The sequence below is a fragment of the Phacochoerus africanus genome, chromosome 7 (assembly GCF_016906955.1).
Source record: "Phacochoerus africanus isolate WHEZ1 chromosome 7, ROS_Pafr_v1, whole genome shotgun sequence".
Classification (NCBI taxonomy): Eukaryota; Metazoa; Chordata; class Mammalia; order Artiodactyla; family Suidae; genus Phacochoerus; species Phacochoerus africanus.
This window is the reverse complement of record NC_062550.1, coordinates 4049635-4068033: the sequence shown is the minus strand read 5'-3', so window position 1 is coordinate 4068033 and position 18399 is coordinate 4049635. Positions and strand designations below refer to the sequence as shown.

Here is an 18399-nt window from a genome sequence, read left to right as displayed (position 1 = left end):
GCCTGGGTTTGGACCCAACTCGGGTTGGAGGATTGAAGCTGTATATGAGCGTGTTCAGGACGTGGCTGCAGAGGGGCGCTTCCGATCGCACCGAAAGCTCGCCATGTCCCTGCAAAGTGCGCCCGCATCCATTTTGCGGATGAAGAAACTGAGGACACAGAGTAAGCGCGTGAGCTGGTGGAGTGCGGAGGAGGGTTCCGAAGCGCGAGCGTTCTCCTCGCACTCGCTCGCGCCTGCGCCAGCGGCGGGGCGGGGGCCTCCGCGGGAGGGCGGGGCCTGGGGCTCGGGCTGGGGGCGGGGCCTCCGTGGGGCCGTTGGCTTCGGGGCGGAACCTTCGTAAGGCGTGGACGGGCGTGCGGGGGAAGGCTTTTCGGCGGCGCCCGGGCCGGCCTCCGTGGGAGTCGCGGCTGAGGGCTGCGTGGCGTCCGCTCCGGCTCTGGCACCGGCACCGGCTCCGGCTCCGGCTCCGGCTCGGGCCCCCGCGCCGGCTGCGCGCGCAGTCCCCCTCCCCGCAGACCGCCTTCCGCGCGGCCGCCCCGAGACCCCGGAGACTTGGACCGCTGAGCCGGAGGCGGCGGCGGGGGCGCGAGCTCCGACCTGCGTGTCGGCGGCGCCGCAGGTGAGCGGGCCGCTTGGGGAGGCCGGGGCTGCCGGACCAAGAGCCCTTCAAGACCCCGAGACCCTCCGGATGGGTCCCGGCCGCTCTCAGGATCCACAGCCACCTCGAGGACCCCGACAAACTTCGGCTCCCGAGACCGCCCCCGCTTCCCTTGGGAACCTCAGCCCCGGAGACCCTGTCGGAGCCCCCGACCATCTCTGGTCCCTACATTTTCAGGACTCTCGAGCCCGGAAACCCTTCAGGATTTCCCCTAGTCTCCGAGACCCTCCCGCCGCTTCAGGGTCCAGAGTTCCCTTAGGATCCGCAGTTCCAGGCCCCCCCCCCGCCAGGGTTCCCCCCGGGCCCCGCCCCAGGCCTCAGAGCTCCCCCCGACCCTCCGTGCCATCGCTCCCCAGGCCGCGTCCCCACCCCCTGCGTCCGCCCTGAGGTTCAGCCCCCGCCTGCCTCCCTCTGCCCTCTGGTCTCGGCTGGGGCTGGGTTTCCCAACCCTGGGGTCCGTGCATCCGTCGGCGTCTGCTAAGGTATTCCCCCAGGGTTTGTGAATTCTTGATGGTAAAATATAAAAGTAGAGGCATCTAATGGGTCCCCTGATGACCCTTTGAAACCAGGCAGGGGGTGTGAGCTCAGCGGGGGCAGTTTGCAGATGTGTCTTCTGTGGCATTGAGGGCAAAGCAGGACAGTGTTTAACTTTTAATGCTCTTTGATGAGACTCGTGCGGCCCCACAGAAGAGCCTAGAGAACAGATCCGAAGTGATGCGGGAAGGCAGAGCTAAGCAGTGAGGGATTTGGGGCAGAGCAGGATGCTTTGGGGTTGTCTCCTCCTCTTAATTGTTTCATTCATGGAGCTGATTTGTTTTTTTTTTTAAATGGCTGTGATGTGAGAGAATCGTTTGGAGGGAGGTCGACCATGGCAGAGGAGGAGGTGACCCAGGCCAGGCGGTGGCTGTGAAGACCATGGCTTCCTCAAGCAGGGCTAGGCTTCGTAAAGTCCAGACCCAAAGGCTGGTGTTCCGGCTCCTTCCTGTCTCAGGCTACAGTTTTCTGCCTGGGGTCGGTGTTGGGAACTTAGTACTCCTTTTAAGTGAGGTTCTGTCCTTTGGCCCATAGGGTTTCATCACGGTGACTGTGTCGGAGGGAGCCCAGCCTCCATGCAGGAGGCACATGTGGCACAGTGGGCAGGAAAGAGGGGCTGGGTCTCAGAAGTGGAACCAGATCCTAAGAGTGTTTGGAGGCTGGGCTTGGGGTTCCTGAAGGACCCAGAAAGCCCTGGAAAGAGACGAGTTCAGATATGTCCCGGCAGAACCATCACCCTGGAGATCCAGGGAGGCCGTCAGCCATCCAAAGTTGTGGGGACCTTGAGGCAGGCAGAGGGCGTGGCTTAGAGAGCGATTTAGGAAGAGAAAGCCGCAGGACTTGGGTGTGTTGAGGTCTGGACCTGGTGAGGGAGAGGGAGGCGCTGGCCTGACCCTGTGTAGTGATGACGAAAGCTTCTCCTGTGTCTCTGCTCCCCAGACACTGCACACATGTGACTGTCAGGCACTTAAATGTGACCGAGTGTGACCGAGGAACTGAATGTTACATTTTATTTAGTTTTAATTGACTACATCTGGGAAGGAGACCCACCACATATGTAGCGTGTTGTAGGCTTTGCTCTTTTATTTTTTCTAAACTTTTCTAAAATATTTATTTATTTATTCCGGCCACGCCCACGGTGCAGGGAAGTTCCAGGGCCAGGGATCAAACCCCCGCCACAGCAGTGACAACACCGGATCTTTAACCACTGGACTGCAGGGAACCCCTGGAGTTCCTGGGGCCATGGAACATAGGTTTGATCCCTGGCTCAGTGCAGTGGGTTAAGGATCCGGTGTTGCTGCAGCTGTGGTGTAGGTGGCAAGTACAGCTCGGATCTGATCCCTGGCCAGGGATCCTGGGAACTCCATATGCCTCAGGGCAGCCCCCCCCATTATCCCTTTTAATGTTTCCAAAACTCTGAGGTGTAAGATATTCCTTTTTTTTTTTTTTTTTTTTAGCAGATAAAGGAAATACTGCTCAGAGGGACTGAGTAACTTACCCCCTTATTAAGTGGTTTGACTCATTCCCGGTTTTAACTTCTAGGCCTGGCCTCTTTCCCCTGGATCCAAGGAGCCTGAAGGTCCTTTTCCAGGAGAAGTCCTCCCCAGTGGTGGCTTTGTTGCCCTGCTGAGCCCTCCTTATCTGTTCTCTGATAAAGTTAACCCGACAGTTGTGTGATGAGCCCTAACAGAAAACTCTGAGCTGGTTGTTTTGCCTGAGGCTTCTCGCTGCTGCTCCTCTATCTTCCTGATGGCCATTTCTCTTTGCATATCTGGAACCTGCAGATCAGCCAAACTGTATTTGTAAAGTATTGGTGGTAGGAAGATGCAGAAATGAATGCTCTCCATGAAGTTTGGGGGGCACAGTGAACCAGGTGGTGCCTGGGGAAGTGGCAAGATTATGGGACATGAGCACAGAATGAGTTGACAGCTTACCCCCACTCCCTGGGGGGCCTTGACCAAATCAGAGCCTCTCAGTCTCAATTGTCACTTCGACAAATAGGGTATTTGGCATCACATAGCCTTTAAGTTCCTCCAGCTCCAGGATTCTATAACTTCAGGTTTCGTTGGAGGTTTACGTTCCAGAATGTTTCTTATCCCTCTTGGGATGGATAAAAACTGGTGGTTCCGCCTGCCACTGGTCTCTCTATTGGTGCATTTTTACCATTATTGGCTTGTTAAGTAACATGTCTGTTTGATTCATGCAGCGTGTCTCCTCTGATGGACAAACTGTTACCCTGCACACTTGAGCTGCTGGCAGTGTTCCTGGTAAAATGTCAAGAGCATTTGGCATTCCGAGTTGCGCTAATGTTAGAAAATGTGCAAAACCTCATTTGCCAGGGCAGTTGGCCACTTAAGAGAGTTTACTGTCAGCCTGGGCCAGGTGAGAGGCGATAACAGGGGCCCCTGCACTGGGTGAGTGAGAGGCCTGAGTGAGAGACCGCGGGAAAGCGTTTCCCTTGAACCGCATAGAGGCGTAGAATGTGAGTAATTAGTGCTGCTTTTTGAAGTAAAGTGTGACCTTTACATTTTTATTAGTGGTGGGTTTTGTCATTCTTTTGGTTTAAATATATGTAACCATGTGCTGTCTGGAGGAACTGGTTTCAAGAAGCAAATGAACCCTTTTTTTTTTGCTCTTTTTAGGCCCGCACCTGCCGCATATGAAGCTCCCAGACAGGGCTTGAAGCTGAGCTGTAGCTGGCCAGCTGTAGCCGGGCCTGGCTCAGGGGGTTAAGGATTCCGGGTTGCCGTGTTGCTGTGAACTGCTGTGTCGGTCGCAGATGTGGTTTGGATCCCTGGTTGCTGCGGCTGTGGTGTAGGCCCGCAGCTGCAGCTCCGATTCGACTCTTAGCCTGGGAACTTCCATATGCCTCCGGTGTGACCCTAAGAAGCAAAAAAAAAAAAAAAAACCCCAAAAAACCTTCACAACAATCCCCTCGGTGACGTGGCTGATTCAGGCGTTCCCATTTGACGGATTTGGACCCTGAGGTTGGGTAAGGTCTCAGGGCTGGGCATACGGTGTCTTCCCCACAGCCCCAGCGCTGCTTCGGGTGTTGTAGTTTCTGGGCAGGCCTCTTCTCTGCAGTTCAGGAAGCCCGTTTTCAGCTCAGAGGAACTTCGTTATGTTAACCAGCCTCACCAGAAATACCTCCAGCAGCCACGTCCCAGGTGGTTGATGAGTGATTAGAAGTCTGTCAGGTGTACTTGAAAACTTACTCTTGGAGATCCTGTCGTGGCTCAGCGGAAACGAGTCTGACTAGTAGCCATGAAGACGCAGGTTCAATCCCTGGCCTCGCTCAGTGGGTTAAGGGTCTGGCGTTGCTGTGAGACGTGGTGTAGGTCGCAGATGTGCCTTGGATCTGGCGTGGCTGTGGCTGTGGTATAGGCCAGCGGCTACAGCTCCAATTCGACCCCTAGCCTGGGAACCTCCATATGTGGTGGTGTGGCCTGAAAAAGAAAAAAAGGAAAGAAACTTTCTCGATGCCAAATGTTTTCTGCTTCTATGGCTCCCTCCCAGGTCAAAAAAACTGGAAGCCAGATTGCCATGAAAAAGGCAGTTTATGGGAATGGAGTTAGAGTAAAGGGCAGGGTGCCGTTAAGGACCAGGTGAGTCGGTATCAGCCAGCTCTGAGCCTGACTAGCCGCAGGGTGCCTGGAATATGCTCCTGGGGCAGGGAAGAGCTTGCTTTATAGCCGGAGGCTCCCGCCCCTCCCTAGGTGTAGTCAGAGTGCAAGGTTTGGGACATTCCAGCCTTTAGCAACCACGGTGGTGACATGGATTACACTTCATCCTAGTTTTTCCAGGTCTCCCTGAGTAGCAGATTTGTAAATGGCTTCTTAGTGTGGGTAACTTTGTAACAGCATCGGAGGGGTGGTGTTGAGGTGAGAGCCTGCAGGCCTTTACACGAATCAGGTTTTATAGTGACCTGAGTTTTCGCTCAAACCCTGGGGACCTCTTATTCCATCACTCGCGATCGGCTACAGGTGACTTAACAGCCAGCATTTAGAAATGTTGGTAAATATTTGCGCTGTCCCCTCCCCTTGTTGAAAGAGGCATATTGAGCGTGTGTCTGCCATACTCCCCATTCCTCCTGGCCTCCTGGGAACTCTCAGCTCCGTGCTCTTTTATTCCACTCAACACCCTTAGGATAATTTACTTATAGCAAGAAATTTAAAAGTCTTCCTGGATATTTTTGAGGATCCTATTGAAACTTCTTTTTTTTGGTCTTTTTAGGGCCACACCCACAGCATATGGACGTTCCGAGGCTAGGGTTGAATCGGAGCTGCAGCTGTCGGCCTACACCACAGCCACAGCAACATGGGATCCGAGCTGCATCTGAGATCTACACCACAGCCACCGCAATCCCGGATCCTTAACCCACTGAGCGAGGCCAGGGATCAAACCCAAGTCCTCGTGGATACTAGTTGGGTTCATTTCCTCTGAGCCACTACGCAAACTCCAGACTTGAAACTTCTAGTTCATGGTTGTACTTGTTAAGTGAAGGTGTAGTTTGCCATAGAAAGAGATTAGTTTTAAATGTTTTATTATGTTACTTGTAATAAATTACTATTCTAGACATTTTCTCCTTGCCGCCCCCCCCCCCCGCCCCGTGATATCCTCCTTTCCCATCCCTCTGCTCTTTCTGGCGGAGTGAAAAACGGTATCCGTGCTTCAGAGAATGGCCAGTTCTGTAGATCAGCACCTGGGCCTGGTTCAGCAGGACTCAGGCTGGCCTCGCTGGGCTCGCTTAGGACCTTGTGGTCCCCTGGCTGCTTGACTGGCACTGAGGGATCCCAGGTGGCCTTACTTGCATGTTGAGTGGTTGCTGCTTCGTTGTCATCTGGTGTGTTTTCCACTGGTGGCCGTCCAGGAGGCCAGACTGGGCTTTACATGGCTGAGTTCCAAGAGGACAGGCTCCAGTGGCAACCTGCTTAACAAAGGCTTGCCTGCTTCTTTGCCGGCATCCCATTGGCCAAAGAAGTCACATGACCAGGCCCAGCCGCAGCGAGGGAGGGGACTGACTGTGCCAGGGCCAGGGTACCAGGAGGTGTGGTGGCGGGGAGAAGTCTTTAACAACATAGCACAGTGGAGTTAGAGTTAGGGAGCTGGGGAGGGCCTTTGTTTTGCTAGCTGTAAATAACAGGTTACCTGTTCGTAGTTTGTTCTGCTTTCTCTAGACTCAGTTTGATGAACATTTAACTTAGTGCTGGATGCTAAGGATTCAAAGAAGGCAGTCTTTGGCTATCTGAAATTCGTTCATAAGATACTCATGATCTCAGATTTTAAGCAGAAAACACCCTATTCAGACTCTTATTCGGGGCTTTCGATAAAAAGGGCAGGAACTGCTTGTCCAAATCTGTGTCGGGGCCTGATTTCGCTTTCTGAAAATGCTGATAGGTCCTTGAAAAAAAATTGGGTTGCTATGATGACTTGGCTTTGGGCCTGCAAACTGTGGTGACGACATGATCACCAAGGAAACCAAAAGATGCAGCTCCTGAAGGCCTCTGAAGGCGTTTGTTGCTGTTGTCGGGAGTCTGATTGGGTCATTAGGAGAATGGTGTTGGGGATGGGAGTGGAACGCCAGAGTCTTGCCATCCCACAGAAACTTCCAGGGTCCGGTACGAGGTGCTTTTGAACTCTCCTGCTTGGCCCTTCGTCTAAAAACAAGGAGAGGTTTGGGGGTACTTTCTAAGTCATTGTGAGATCTGGCTCTGATAATTACTCTGCTGAAAGAACAGGAAATGAGGCAATGTCTTTAACCGGGTAGTGTTATAATGAACTCCAAGTGTCTAAATATGGGCAGCGCTGCAGTTCATCCCTGCAGAGTTATTGTGCTGAGATGTCATGTAATCGGGTACTTCCTGTGTTGGCGCCTTGGACCCTTAAAGGGACACGTCAGCATTTCAGGCTAGAGGCCCATCTGCCTGTGACGTTTGGAGCCTGTGGGATTCTGTTGGAAGTGCCTCGGAGAGCCAGCTCCAGACCTTCATCTGTCAGGCTCAGGAGGAGAAAGAGGCTGGAGCCCTTAAACCAGCAACGAGCCACACGGCAGTGCAGGCTGTCCCCTGTCATGGAAGCGTTCAGTACTTGTAGGGGCAGCTTGTCCTTTGGAAAACTTTGAAATCACTTAATTCTGGAGTTCAGTCCAGCCCACAAAGTGTCATTTGTTCATGCTTTTTTGCAGGTGTGTAAACGTGGTATTTGGGTTTTCAGTAGGTATCTACGATTGTACACATATGGGGCATCAAAAGCAGTTGAACAGCAGTGGAAAGAACCGGGGCCCCCTTTTTTAAGTTCCTCATTATGGTGACAGCGTGATTTCTTACGTCGTGGTTGATCAGTGACTGCTTAAAAAATATTCTAAAATGTTGTGTAGAGCAGGATGAGGTCAAAGACTCCTATTTTAGGAGTTCCCGTCCTGGCGCAGCAGAAACGAATCCGACTAGGAACCATGAGGTTGTGGGTTCGATCCCTGACCTCGATCAGTGGGTTAAGGATCCGGCGTGGCCATGAGCTGTGGTGTAGGTCACAGATGCGGCTCGGATCTGGTGTTGCTGTGGCTGTGGTGTAGGCCGGCAGCTGTAGCTCTGATTCGACCCCTAGCCTGGGAACCTTCGTATGCTGTGGGTGTGGGCCTGAAAAGAAAAAAAAAAAAGGCTTCTATTTGAAAGTGATGTGGATTATTTTGGGGGCAGTTTCAGGCTTACTTGGTTGGGCCCTGTGCGTTGTCCTCCTTCGATGGGTCATTTGTGTTCCTGTCAAGTGGAAGCGGTTCTGGAGCAGAGTCATAAAGGGGGGGGGTGACAGCACCACCTCTGTCTGCCGTGCTGCTTTCTCTTCCTTTTCCGTCCTGTGTGCCGCTTTGGAGAATCTGAGCCTGAGACCTGGCCTGGCCTGCTAAGTCCCAGAATTGGGGACGGGGGCTTGGGGGCCATTTCGGATGTATATTTTTGTATGTGAAGTTCTTCAGGTGTTCTGATTTACGAAAGCTCCAGGACCTGTGATTTTAATTCCAGCCTCATCTCTCTTCCAGGAACTGACAAGAAAACCCTTGTCTGGGAAATAGAAGTTGCTTCTGACTAATTGCCTCTGAATCTCTTTAGGATTCACAGATGGATTCAGTGGAAAAGACAGCACACAGAAGTGAACACAAGTCAAGGTAAAGGAAGTTGCTGCACCTTCAAACAGGTCTGTGGCCTCCCTCACAAGGCTCCTCACAGGAGTTCCCCATGGTGCAGTGGGCTAAGGATTCGGCATTGTCACTGCAGTGGCTCAGGTTGCTGCTGTGGCACAGGTTCAGTCCCTGGCCTGGGGACTTCCACCTGCTAAAGGTGTGGCCAGAAAACCCAGGCCTCTTTCGATGTTATTTAGGGCCTACAAGGGTGAAGGTCAAAGGCAGGAGAGCATTTCACTGGCCGGTAACTACCGTTTGCCTCAACACCTGAGGTGTTCCAGGAGGCGGTTCTCTTCCTGCCCGAGGAAGTGACTGTCACCTGGTCTCCACACCAACCAGCAAGTGATCAGAGGGTCTGGCCCAAGACTGGGGGCCACGCTTCACAGAAGGAAATCCGACCATAAATGCGCAGGTCCAGTGACCCAGGAGTCCTTGCTGGGCAGTGGGCTGGCTTGATACACAGGGAGGACAAGCACTTCACCAGGAATTTTCTGTTGCTGTAATCAGGGAGCTTTTTTTTTTTTTTTTTTTCCTTTTCAGGGCTGCACGTGCAGCATGTGGAAGCTCCCAGGCCAGGGGTTGAATTGGAAGTGTAGCTGCCAGCCTCCACCACAGCCACAGCACCAGATCTGAGCTGTGTCTGCAACGTACACCACAGCTTGTGGCAACACCAGATCCTTAACCCACTGAACGAGGCCAGGGATAGAACCCACATCCTCATGGACACGAGTCAGGTTCTTAACCTGCTGAGCTGAAACAGGAATGGCAGTCAGGGATCATTTAATTATTGCAGTTTGCATTTACAAGCTGTTTTCAGTATTAAAGGAATTAGAGTTGCTGAGCTTTTTGTTTGTTTGTTTTTTGGTCTTTTTAGGGCCATGCCCGATGCATATGGAGGTTCCCAGGCCAGGGGTTGAATTGGAACTGTAGCCACTGGCCTGTACCACAGCCACAGCAACCAACACCAGATCTGAGCCAAGTCTGCAACCTACCCCACAGCTCACGGCAGCACCGGATCCTTCACCCACTGTGTGAGGCCGTGGATCGAACCCCAGTCTTCATGGATGCTATTCTGATTCGTTTTTGCTGAGCCACCATGGGAACTCCATGCTGAGCTTTTGTGTCTGCAAACATATTATCACTTAAATGTGCGCTCAGCACGGTAGGGAACTCAGGTAAATAAGACACAACCATCCCCAAGTCCCTTCTGGAAAGAGGCTAGAACATGTGAGATTAACACACAGGCTCTGTTGCCATCAGTAGAAACTCAGGGACGTTGCCTGTGTGTCCCGTCCCTGCTGGGCTTGACCCGACCCTTCGCAGGCCCTTCCGGGCTGCACTTTCTGCGCGTTCCTGGACTTCGTGTTGACCATCCCTCTCTCCCACCCTTGTTTTTGAGCAGAAAGTTTTTAAAAAGCCTCATCCGGAAACAGCCGCAGGAGCTGCTCCTGGTGATGGGGACAGGGGTCAGCGCGGCCGTGGCCCCGGGAATCCCGGCGCTCTGCTCGTGGAGGAGCTGCATCGAGGCCGTCATCGAGGCCGCCGAGCAGCTGGAGGTGCTGCACCCGGGGGATGTGGCCGAGTTCCGCAGGAAGGTGACAAAGGACAGGGACCTGCTGGTGGTCGCCCACGATCTGATCCGGAAGATGTCCCCGGTAAGCCTCTCGGCCCAGCCAGCGTGCGGGCGACAGCAGGCTCTGGGCCAGGTGGTGAAGCTGGGATGGAGCATTTCAATTCCCACCAGCCCACGTTGTGTCCGCGCCTCCCGGAGGGCGCCGGCCAGCCAGAGACGGCTCAGTTCACCAGGGGATGCAGGCACGCTTTGGTCCCCCGACGCAGTCTGTGTTAAATGGAGCCTGGATACGTGCGCCGTCTCGGGGGGTTCACGGTGCAGCCCTCGGGGGCTCCTCGGGGGGGGGGGGGGCGGGCATCCAGGTCTGTTTCTGGTCTAGGCGGGCCGCCACATCTGCTCATGACGAGACGAGTGGCTCCTAAACATTAAAGACGGGCGAAGACACAGCTTGTTTGTCTGCTGTGAGGAGGGGGCCAGCAGAGGAAGAGCAGCTGGCGATACAGGAGGCTGCTGAGTGATGCCCTGGGGTCAGCGGGTCCGACAGGCCGTGTGGTAGAGGCCCGAGGCGCGCTTCTTCTCATCGAGTTGTTGAGGACGGCTGGCCGTCACCTGCACCTTGCGGGGTGGATGCTGGAGGAGTGACGAGGAAGCCTGGAGACCAGCACGCAGGGGTCAGGGTTCGGGCGCCTGCAGAGAACCCAGAGTGCGTGGCTTCCACGTGGCCGCACTTACAGTTCTTTTTCTTTCTTTTCTTTTCTTCTTTTTTTTTGTCTTTTTAGGGCTGCACCCAAGACATATGGAGGCTCCCAGGCTAGGGGTTGAATCCGAGCTGCAGCTGCAGGCCTACACCACAGCCACGGCAACACCGCATCCTTAACCCACTGAGCGAGGCCAGGGATTGAACCTGCGTCCTCATGGATGCTAGTTGGGTTCTTTACTGATGAGCCACGACGGGAACTCTCTGCACTTACATTTCTGACATTGCAGTCCGGTGGGGGGCAGTCCCGGGGAGCGCGGGGGCTCCCTCGTGCTTCTGCCATCCTCACCGCAGTGTCTGCCTTGTGCTTAAGGTTCACCGCGCTGCCTCCTGCCAGAAAAGAGTGCATCCAGCTAGTGAGGGGCGGGGGGCGGCAGGCGGGAGGGCCATGTGGCAGCCCTTAGGGCTCTGATGCACACCTCACTTTGTTTTCATGGCCCTGGCCATAGTTTTACCCATGGCCCCCCTGGCTTGACTGGAGTCTGGGAAGTAGTTTTAGCTGGGTGGCGATGCCAAGTGTGGCAGCTGGCATCACAGGGGGTGGCTGTGGCTTCTTTTTCTAAGTAAAATGCGCCCCATTGGTTTGCACATTTTTAGCACTGCTTTCATGCTCCACCAGCAGGGACCGTGTGACCAAAATAGTTTGCTCTGTGGTCCTTTACAGACAAGCTGCTGAGTCCTGTTGGGGTGGGGGGTGCAGGGTCGATGGGCCGGAGTGGGGTTGCAGGACGCTGGGCGGCTCGGGGCCCCTTAATCAAGGAGAGGAGGGTTGGGAGGTTTACATGTGTGTATTTTCGGGAAGTTCCTTAAAAGAGGAGTCAGGCCATTCAGAACCAGAACGGTGTGTCCCCGTGGGGCCGGGCAGGTGGAGCGTTGGTTTTATCCGGGCTGGGTCCGCCCGGGGAGGGCCCAGACTGGGGAGAGCGTATGTGAGCAGCAACCCCAGTGGCACATGAGGGGGTCTCAGCTGCTTCAGGGGACAAGGGAGGCTGTGGGGACTGAGACGGGCCGGTGGCAGCCAGTTCTGATGGGGTGCCGTCTCCCGGGAGCCGGGTGCTAAGACCCGAGCAGGTGGGGGAGAGGCTGGACCAGGGCTTCTGGTAATGACGAGGTCTAGGACGTGGCCGTAGGCGCGGATGGCGGAGGTGGGACAAGACCACTGGAGGCGAGGGGTGAGGAAGGCAGAGGCCGTGACGCCGAGAGGGGCGACTGCGTGGATGGGAAACCCACCTCGAACTGTGACAGAGACACCACCGCCGAGGGGCCTTGTCGGTGAGCGGGTGCCGCCCGCACACGCATTGGTCAGGGCGTCAGGGTGCCAGGGACGTGGGGAGCTGACTTTCAGTGGAGAAGGAGCATGGTGGTGTGGGGAGGGTGGGCTGAGGGTGACTGGGGGTCCAGAGGCCGGAGGTGTGGGCACTCCCGATGCGGGGGGCTGGGGTGCGGGCCAGCCGTCCCGCCAGTCCCAGTGCAGGGCTGGGTGAGGGGCGCTCACGCCGGGGAGCACGAAGCACCCCCTCCTCTGCTCCCTCCACACTGAAACTCTTCGGAGGGGTTGTTGCTGTTGCCGGTGGCCTCCCTCTCCCCAGCGTGGCCCAGCTGGGCTCCCGAGGCGGCTCTGGTCAAGGCTGCCAGTGACCCTCAGTGCTGCATGCAGGGGCCAGACCTCAGCCCTGTCCCGCTGGCTCTCTCCCGGTATGACCCGATTCCCAGCCCAGTGGGGAAACCGGTACCTCTGTGGCTGTGGCGCAAGGAGAGCCACGGTCTTCACTGTGACCTCTGGGCCCCCGCAATCTGGTTCCGAAATCTGGTTCTGGGACAGGTGCGCTCACTCCCCTCTGGAGACCAGGGCCCCTTGCAGCCCTTGGCCCGGCCTTCGCTGTTCCCTCCGCACCCCCTGCCAGCTTGGATCAGCCCCTCCAGGGCGCCTCACTCCCCACGGGATGCCCTGTGACCTGTCCACCCTTTGCCCCGCGGGGCTGGCCCCCTCTCTCCACTCTGCTTTCCCTGTGGCGCCCATCACAGCCGACCTTTTACTTAGAGACTTGCATCTTGCCTCGGCCTCTTCCAGAGTTCCAGGCTCTGCGAGGTCAGCAGTTTTCTTTCTTTTTTAAAAACACTGCTATGTGCCCAGCACCCGGGCTCTCATCAGCTGCCTAGGTGTGGAGTAGCGGCTGAGAGACGATGTTTCTCCTGACTCTGGCTCCACCTCTCCGCAGCGCACGGGCGACACCAAGCCCAGCTTCTTCCAGGACTGCCTGATGGAGGTTTTCGACGACCTGGAGCGGCACATCCAGAACCCGCTGGTGCTGCAGTCCATCCTCAGCCTGATGGAGCGGGGCGCCATGGCCCTCACCACCAACTACGACAACCTGCTGGAGGTCTTCGGGCGGCAGCAGAGCAAGCCCATGGAGTCTCTGGACTTGAAGGACAAGACCAAGGTGCGGACAGCTGGCGGGGCCCTGCCCCGCCCTCCCGCCGTGGGTGTGGCCCCGCGGCCCTGGCAGCAGGAAGGTGTGTCCGCTCACTCGAGGAGGCCCTTCTCCACGTGGACCAGGCCCGAGGGCCCTGGATGGGTGCTGCCCCCTTGTCAGGACCCCCTGGCCTGCGCGGGGCTCGGCATCTACACTTCCTCGTGGGCCTCCTTGTGGGAGGCCTGGGTGGTGAAGGCAGAGCCGGAACAGACTCGCCCACAGTCCTCTCGCTGTGGATTGTGGTTAATTTGCCTTGTTCATTAACAGCTTGGGGTTGCAGTGTATGTAAAGGTTTTCGCCTGATTTTCCCCCCTTTATGTTACACTGTGAGCGTTTTCCTGTCATTAAGCTGTTTTTAAAAGCATGGTGTTAGGAGTTCCCTGGTGGTGTAGTGGGCTAAGGATGCCAGCATTTCACTGCTGAGGCTTGGGTTCGATCCCTGACCCGGGAACTTCTGCATGTCACAGGCGCAGGCCCCCCCCCGCCCCCCAAAAAAAGCAGCATGGTTTTTCAATGTAGTTTTACTGAGAACTAGATTTTTTTTTAAGGCTCCACCCTCGGCATGTGGAGGTTGCCAGGCTAGGGGTTCAATCGGAGCTGTAGCTGCCATCCTACACCAGAGGCAAAGCAACACTGGATCCTGAACCCACTGAGCGAGGCCAGGGATCGTACCTGCGTCCTTGTGGCTCCCAGTCGGGTTCGTTAACCTCTGAGCCGCGGTGGGAACTCCCGGAACTAGATTATAGTTGTTAACTTTCCTCTGCTGTTGTCAGCACCCGATCACAGTTACAGACGAGGCTGCCACAGGTTCCTAGGAAAGTGTTAGGGTCACAGGGCGTGACGATTTTAAAGACAAAGGGTGTAAATGACCCAAGGGTTCTCCAGAAAAGACCAGCGGTCCACACCCCCACCCCCAACCCCCGGCTGTGGGCGGGGCCTCTGCTTCTCGGACCAGAGACCCGCCCGCACGTGGCTTTACTGAAAACCCAGGGTGCGTTTCTCCCACTGGATACGAGCGGGTTTTATTTTTATTTCTTCTCTTACGGAGGCTGAACAGTCATCGTCTTGATCGTATTTCTTTGATGACAGGTTTGCGTCCTCTCTGTGTTGGCCTGTGGTTTATGTCACCCCCGCCTGTCACCCGCTCCCCATGAGAGGGTGGGCTCAGCCCCGCTCTGCATGGCAAGGCCCGGCCGTGGAGTCTCATCCAGAGCCCGGACGTGCTGCCTGGCTCGAGGGCCGTGGCCCAGGAGGCTGGAGGGTGAACGTGGCCGCAGGCCCCTCCCGAGCCCTTAGTGACACGGGCACCAGGTGTGGTGTCAGGAGCTCATCTGGCTGCTTGTGTCCGTCCGTGTGTCCGGGGCTGTCGGTCCCGCCGCGGCTGCCCTCATGAGCGGCTCCGCCTCAGGGCCGCCTCCTGCGGCCTTTGCTCTGTAGAGCGCTCGAATCAGGTATTTCTCCTTTGCATCTGTTTTCTGGGTGTGACCACAGTGTATACACAGCAGTAGTGCAAACACAGCACGAGACATGAAGGCAGAGGTTAGCAGGCCTGGCGGTTTGCTGGGGTCTGAGATGCTGGGGGAGTTTTTCCCAGAACCATCTCCGTTCTTGTCGATGCCACGGGCAGGAATGACGGGCACTGACAGCTTAGTGTCTCCACTTTTAAAGGTGTAATTACAATCCTAGCGTCTCTCTTACTGTTTGCAAGGGCGGCTTGAGAAACCCTGAATCAGGTTCCACATTCCTGTCGTAGCTGCTGGGAACAGTGGCGACCTGCCCTGTGTGCTTGCTCTGCCAGGTCCTGCAGTGGGCGAGGGGGCACATCAGGTACGGCGTGCTGCACATCCACGGCCTGTACACCGACCCCTGCGGCATGGTGCTGGATCCTTCGGGGTATAAGGATGTTACTCAAGACCCGGAAGTCATGGTACGCTCCCCTGAACGGGCACCAGCTGTGCCCTTGCGCTGCATGGCCGCCAGCCTTTTGGGGCCACCTGAGCAGTGACTTGGGCTCCAGGCCCCCCATCCCCGCTCGGGTCACGCTCCTACCGGGCGGGGTGGGGCGAGCCGGGCGCCCTCCGTGTGGCTCCCGGGCCCTGGAAGAGATGCTCAGTGACACTCAGTGGTCCTCTTGCCCAGGGACACAGCTGAGTTCCTTTGGCGTGACCTGCAGGCCCTGCATCATTCTGGAAGGTTCTTCTCTGGCCACTCCTCCCTGCTCCTCCTTTTCCTGTGCTCACTCACGCATTTCCTTTCTCAGCGGTTTCTCGTTTCTTTCTAAACCTAGTTTTCAAATGTCATGGTCTGTGAGCTTTCTGGATATCCTAGACAAGATGAAGTGTGGAGACACTGCTCCCAGCTTTTTGTAAACCCGCTTGTAACTACAGGGATTCACTGAGTCACTGACGAGCTCAGAGTCTGGCCCTCTTCTGGGTGCAAACCCCCGGGGCCCAGGTGTGGCCTTGCAGCCGAGATGCGGTTGGTGTGTGATGAGAAGCCTCACCGCCGACCCGCTCTCTTGAGGCTCTCCTTGGTGATTCTCTGCCTGAGTGACCCCACTGATTCAAAGCTTTGTGTCTCTCTGTGCCCACTCGCTTGGGTCATTGTCCCTGGTCCCCTCCTTAGCTCTCCTGCCCTCACCCCCCAAACCCTACTCTCCTGACGCCAGGCCCCTCCCTGCAGGGTTCCTGGCTGTGATCCATTGAGACAGATGTTAATTCTGGGGCCTGGTGTGTGCACAGCTCTGAAAAGAATTTCATGTCCTTGGAAGTTCCCGTCGTGGAGCAGTAGTTAACAAATCTGACTAGGAACCCTGAGGTTGTGGGTTCAATCCCTGGCCTTGCTCAGTGGGTTAAGGATCCGGCGTTGCTGTGAGCTGTGGTATAGGTCACAGATGCGGCTCAGATCTGCATTGCTGTGGCTGTGGTGTAGTCCAGCAGCTGTAGCTCTGATTGGACCCCCAGCCTGGGGACCTCCATATGCCGCAGGAGCGGCCCTAGAAAAGGCAAAAAGACAAAAAAAAGACCAAAAAAAAAATTCACGTCCTTATTATGTTTTAACCATTTAAAACTGTACATAATTCTAGAAGATCTGAATTGCGTGACTGCACTGACAAGATTGGTGGGTGGGGTTTGGGGACTGGGCCGGTTACCCTGGCTTGGACCCAGGAAGAGGCCCACTCTTTCCTTCCTCCTCCTCTTCTTCTTCTTCTTTTTTTTGGTCTTTTTTTTAGGGCTACACCCGTGGCATATGGAGGTTCCCAGGCTAGGGGGCTGAATCAGAGCTACAGCTGCCGGTCTACACCACAGCCACAGCAACACCAGCTCTGAGCCATGTCTGCGACGTACACCACAGCTCACGGCAAGGCCGGACCCTTCACCCACTGAGCGAGGCCAGGGATCGAACCTGCATCCTCATGGATCCTGGTCGGGTTCGTCACCGCTGAGCCACGGCGGGAACTCCCACTCCCTTTCTCCTTACTTTGTTCCTCGCGTGGCTCCTGGGGGAGCCCCGTCAGGGAGCAGGGATTTAAAAGGGCCATCATGTAGGCGTTCCCTGGTGGCTCAGTGGGTGAAGGATCCGGCGTTGTCCCTGCGGTGGTGCAGGTTGGGTCCCCGGCCTGGGAACTTCCACAAGCGGCCAGAAAGAAAAAAATAAAAGCACAAAGGTGTAACTTTGGGGTCAGTCATGGGACCTGACTCCCTTTCAGATGAGCAGCTCAGCGTCTCGGTTCCCTCCCAGGAAGTTCTCCAGAACCTGTACCGCACCAAGTCGTTCCTGTTTGTGGGCTGCGGAGAGACGCTCCGGGATCAGATATTCCAAGCCCTCTTCCTCTACTCGGTGCCCAACAAGGTGGATCTGGAGCACTACATGGTCGTGCTCAAGGAGAGCGAGGACCACTTCTTTAAGCACCAGGCAGACATGCTGCTGCACGGGATCAAAGTCGTGTCCTACGGGGACTGCTTCGACTACTTCCCGGCATACGTGCAGGATCTCGCCTCTCAGATCTGCCAGCAGCGAAGTCCAGGTAGGGGCATTTGCCTTGCTTCAGTATACAAAACCGCGAGGATTCTTCCTGTTTCTCCCCCTTTTGGTAGGTATGATTGACATGCCGTAAAATAAAATCAAGAGGGAGTTTTTCCTACTCTTGGATCCACTGGTCTTCCTGTTACTGTTATTTTTTAGCGTCTCTGTGCACTTTACAGAGAGAAGGTTGGGGTAGTTGGAACTTGACACTTAACAGCGTGCTTGTCCACGCCTGCCCGTTTCAGGGGACAGGCCGTGCTTCCAACTCCCTTAACCGAGACAGCCAGCTCCCAGCCGGCTCCTTCAGCCGGGACGCCGAAGACCTGAACCGCAGGTTTCTCACAGCTTGACCCTGTCAGTGCCTTTTAAAGTTACAACTGCAGAGGCACCGGATGACTGTAGGAAGAGCTGCCTTTTTCCCATAGCGTCTTCTCCCTGTGGTGCCAAGCGCAGCACCCTTTCCCGCACTCCCTGCCCCGGCCCTCCCTTTTCCGGGGGCGGGGGGGAGCGGTGACCACCTGCCAGGAATGACCACGACAAGGGGCCGCCTCGAGGCCCTCGGGCAGGTCATGGCTTTGCCTTCAGTGTCAGGCAGCACGAAGAACGGCAGCCGGGAAAGGTCCGCTTTGGCTCTCATGTCACCGGGACAGGAGACCAGACCGTCACCCTGGCGGCGGGTGGGTCAGCCGCACAGATGGCTGGGGGTGACAGCAATGGCTTTGAAGACCGCAGGACGCGATGGTCGTGGTGGCTGGCTGCACGCGTGATCCAGCAGCTTGGTTCTTGCCTCTAGTCCTTGTTAAAAGCACTAGTCATGAACAAGGCGGACCATTTTAGTTGCATTTCCATTGATAAGAGTGTAACTATAGGATGGTAGTTTTACAAAGAGAGAGAGAGGGGAACGTTGTGGGTAACACTGCTACGAATTTACATTCTTGAGTGTCTTTCATTTCTGTATGTTTTTATATACAACTTTATTTACCTATTTCGGTTTTGAGGGCCTCATCTGTGGCATGTGCAGGTTCCCAGGCTAGAGGTTGAATTGGAGCCGTGGCTGCCGGCCTACGCCACAGACACAGCCACGCGGGATCCCAGCTGCATCTGGACCTACACCACAGCCGTGGCAACACCAGATCCTTAACTCCCTGAGAGAGGCCAGGGATCCTCAGGAGTCCTAGTCAGGAAGCTGCTGAGCCCCAGTGG

The 18399-nt window shown here is 55.8% G+C and overlaps 1 protein-coding gene across 2 annotated transcripts in view; it reads left to right on the top strand.

The window, feature by feature from the left end:
• The first annotated feature begins 374 nt into the window (after positions 1-374).
• FAM118A (family with sequence similarity 118 member A) overlaps positions 375-18399 on the top strand; it is a 30896-nt gene continuing 12871 nt past the window's right edge. Inside the window, exons 1-6 of one of the 2 annotated variants that reach the window (XM_047785997.1) lie at positions 375-619; positions 8296-8351; positions 9769-10021; positions 12916-13137; positions 14969-15097; positions 16912-17197. In XM_047785997.1, the coding sequence (XP_047641953.1) occupies positions 8305-8351; positions 9769-10021; positions 12916-13137; positions 14969-15097; positions 16912-17197 (937 nt within the window). In that variant the 5' untranslated portion in view covers positions 375-619; positions 8296-8304. Of the gene's footprint in view, positions 620-8225; positions 8352-9768; positions 10022-12915; positions 13138-14968; positions 15098-16911; positions 17198-18399 lie in introns of both variants that reach the window. The other variant, XM_047785998.1, reaches the window with a different exon arrangement.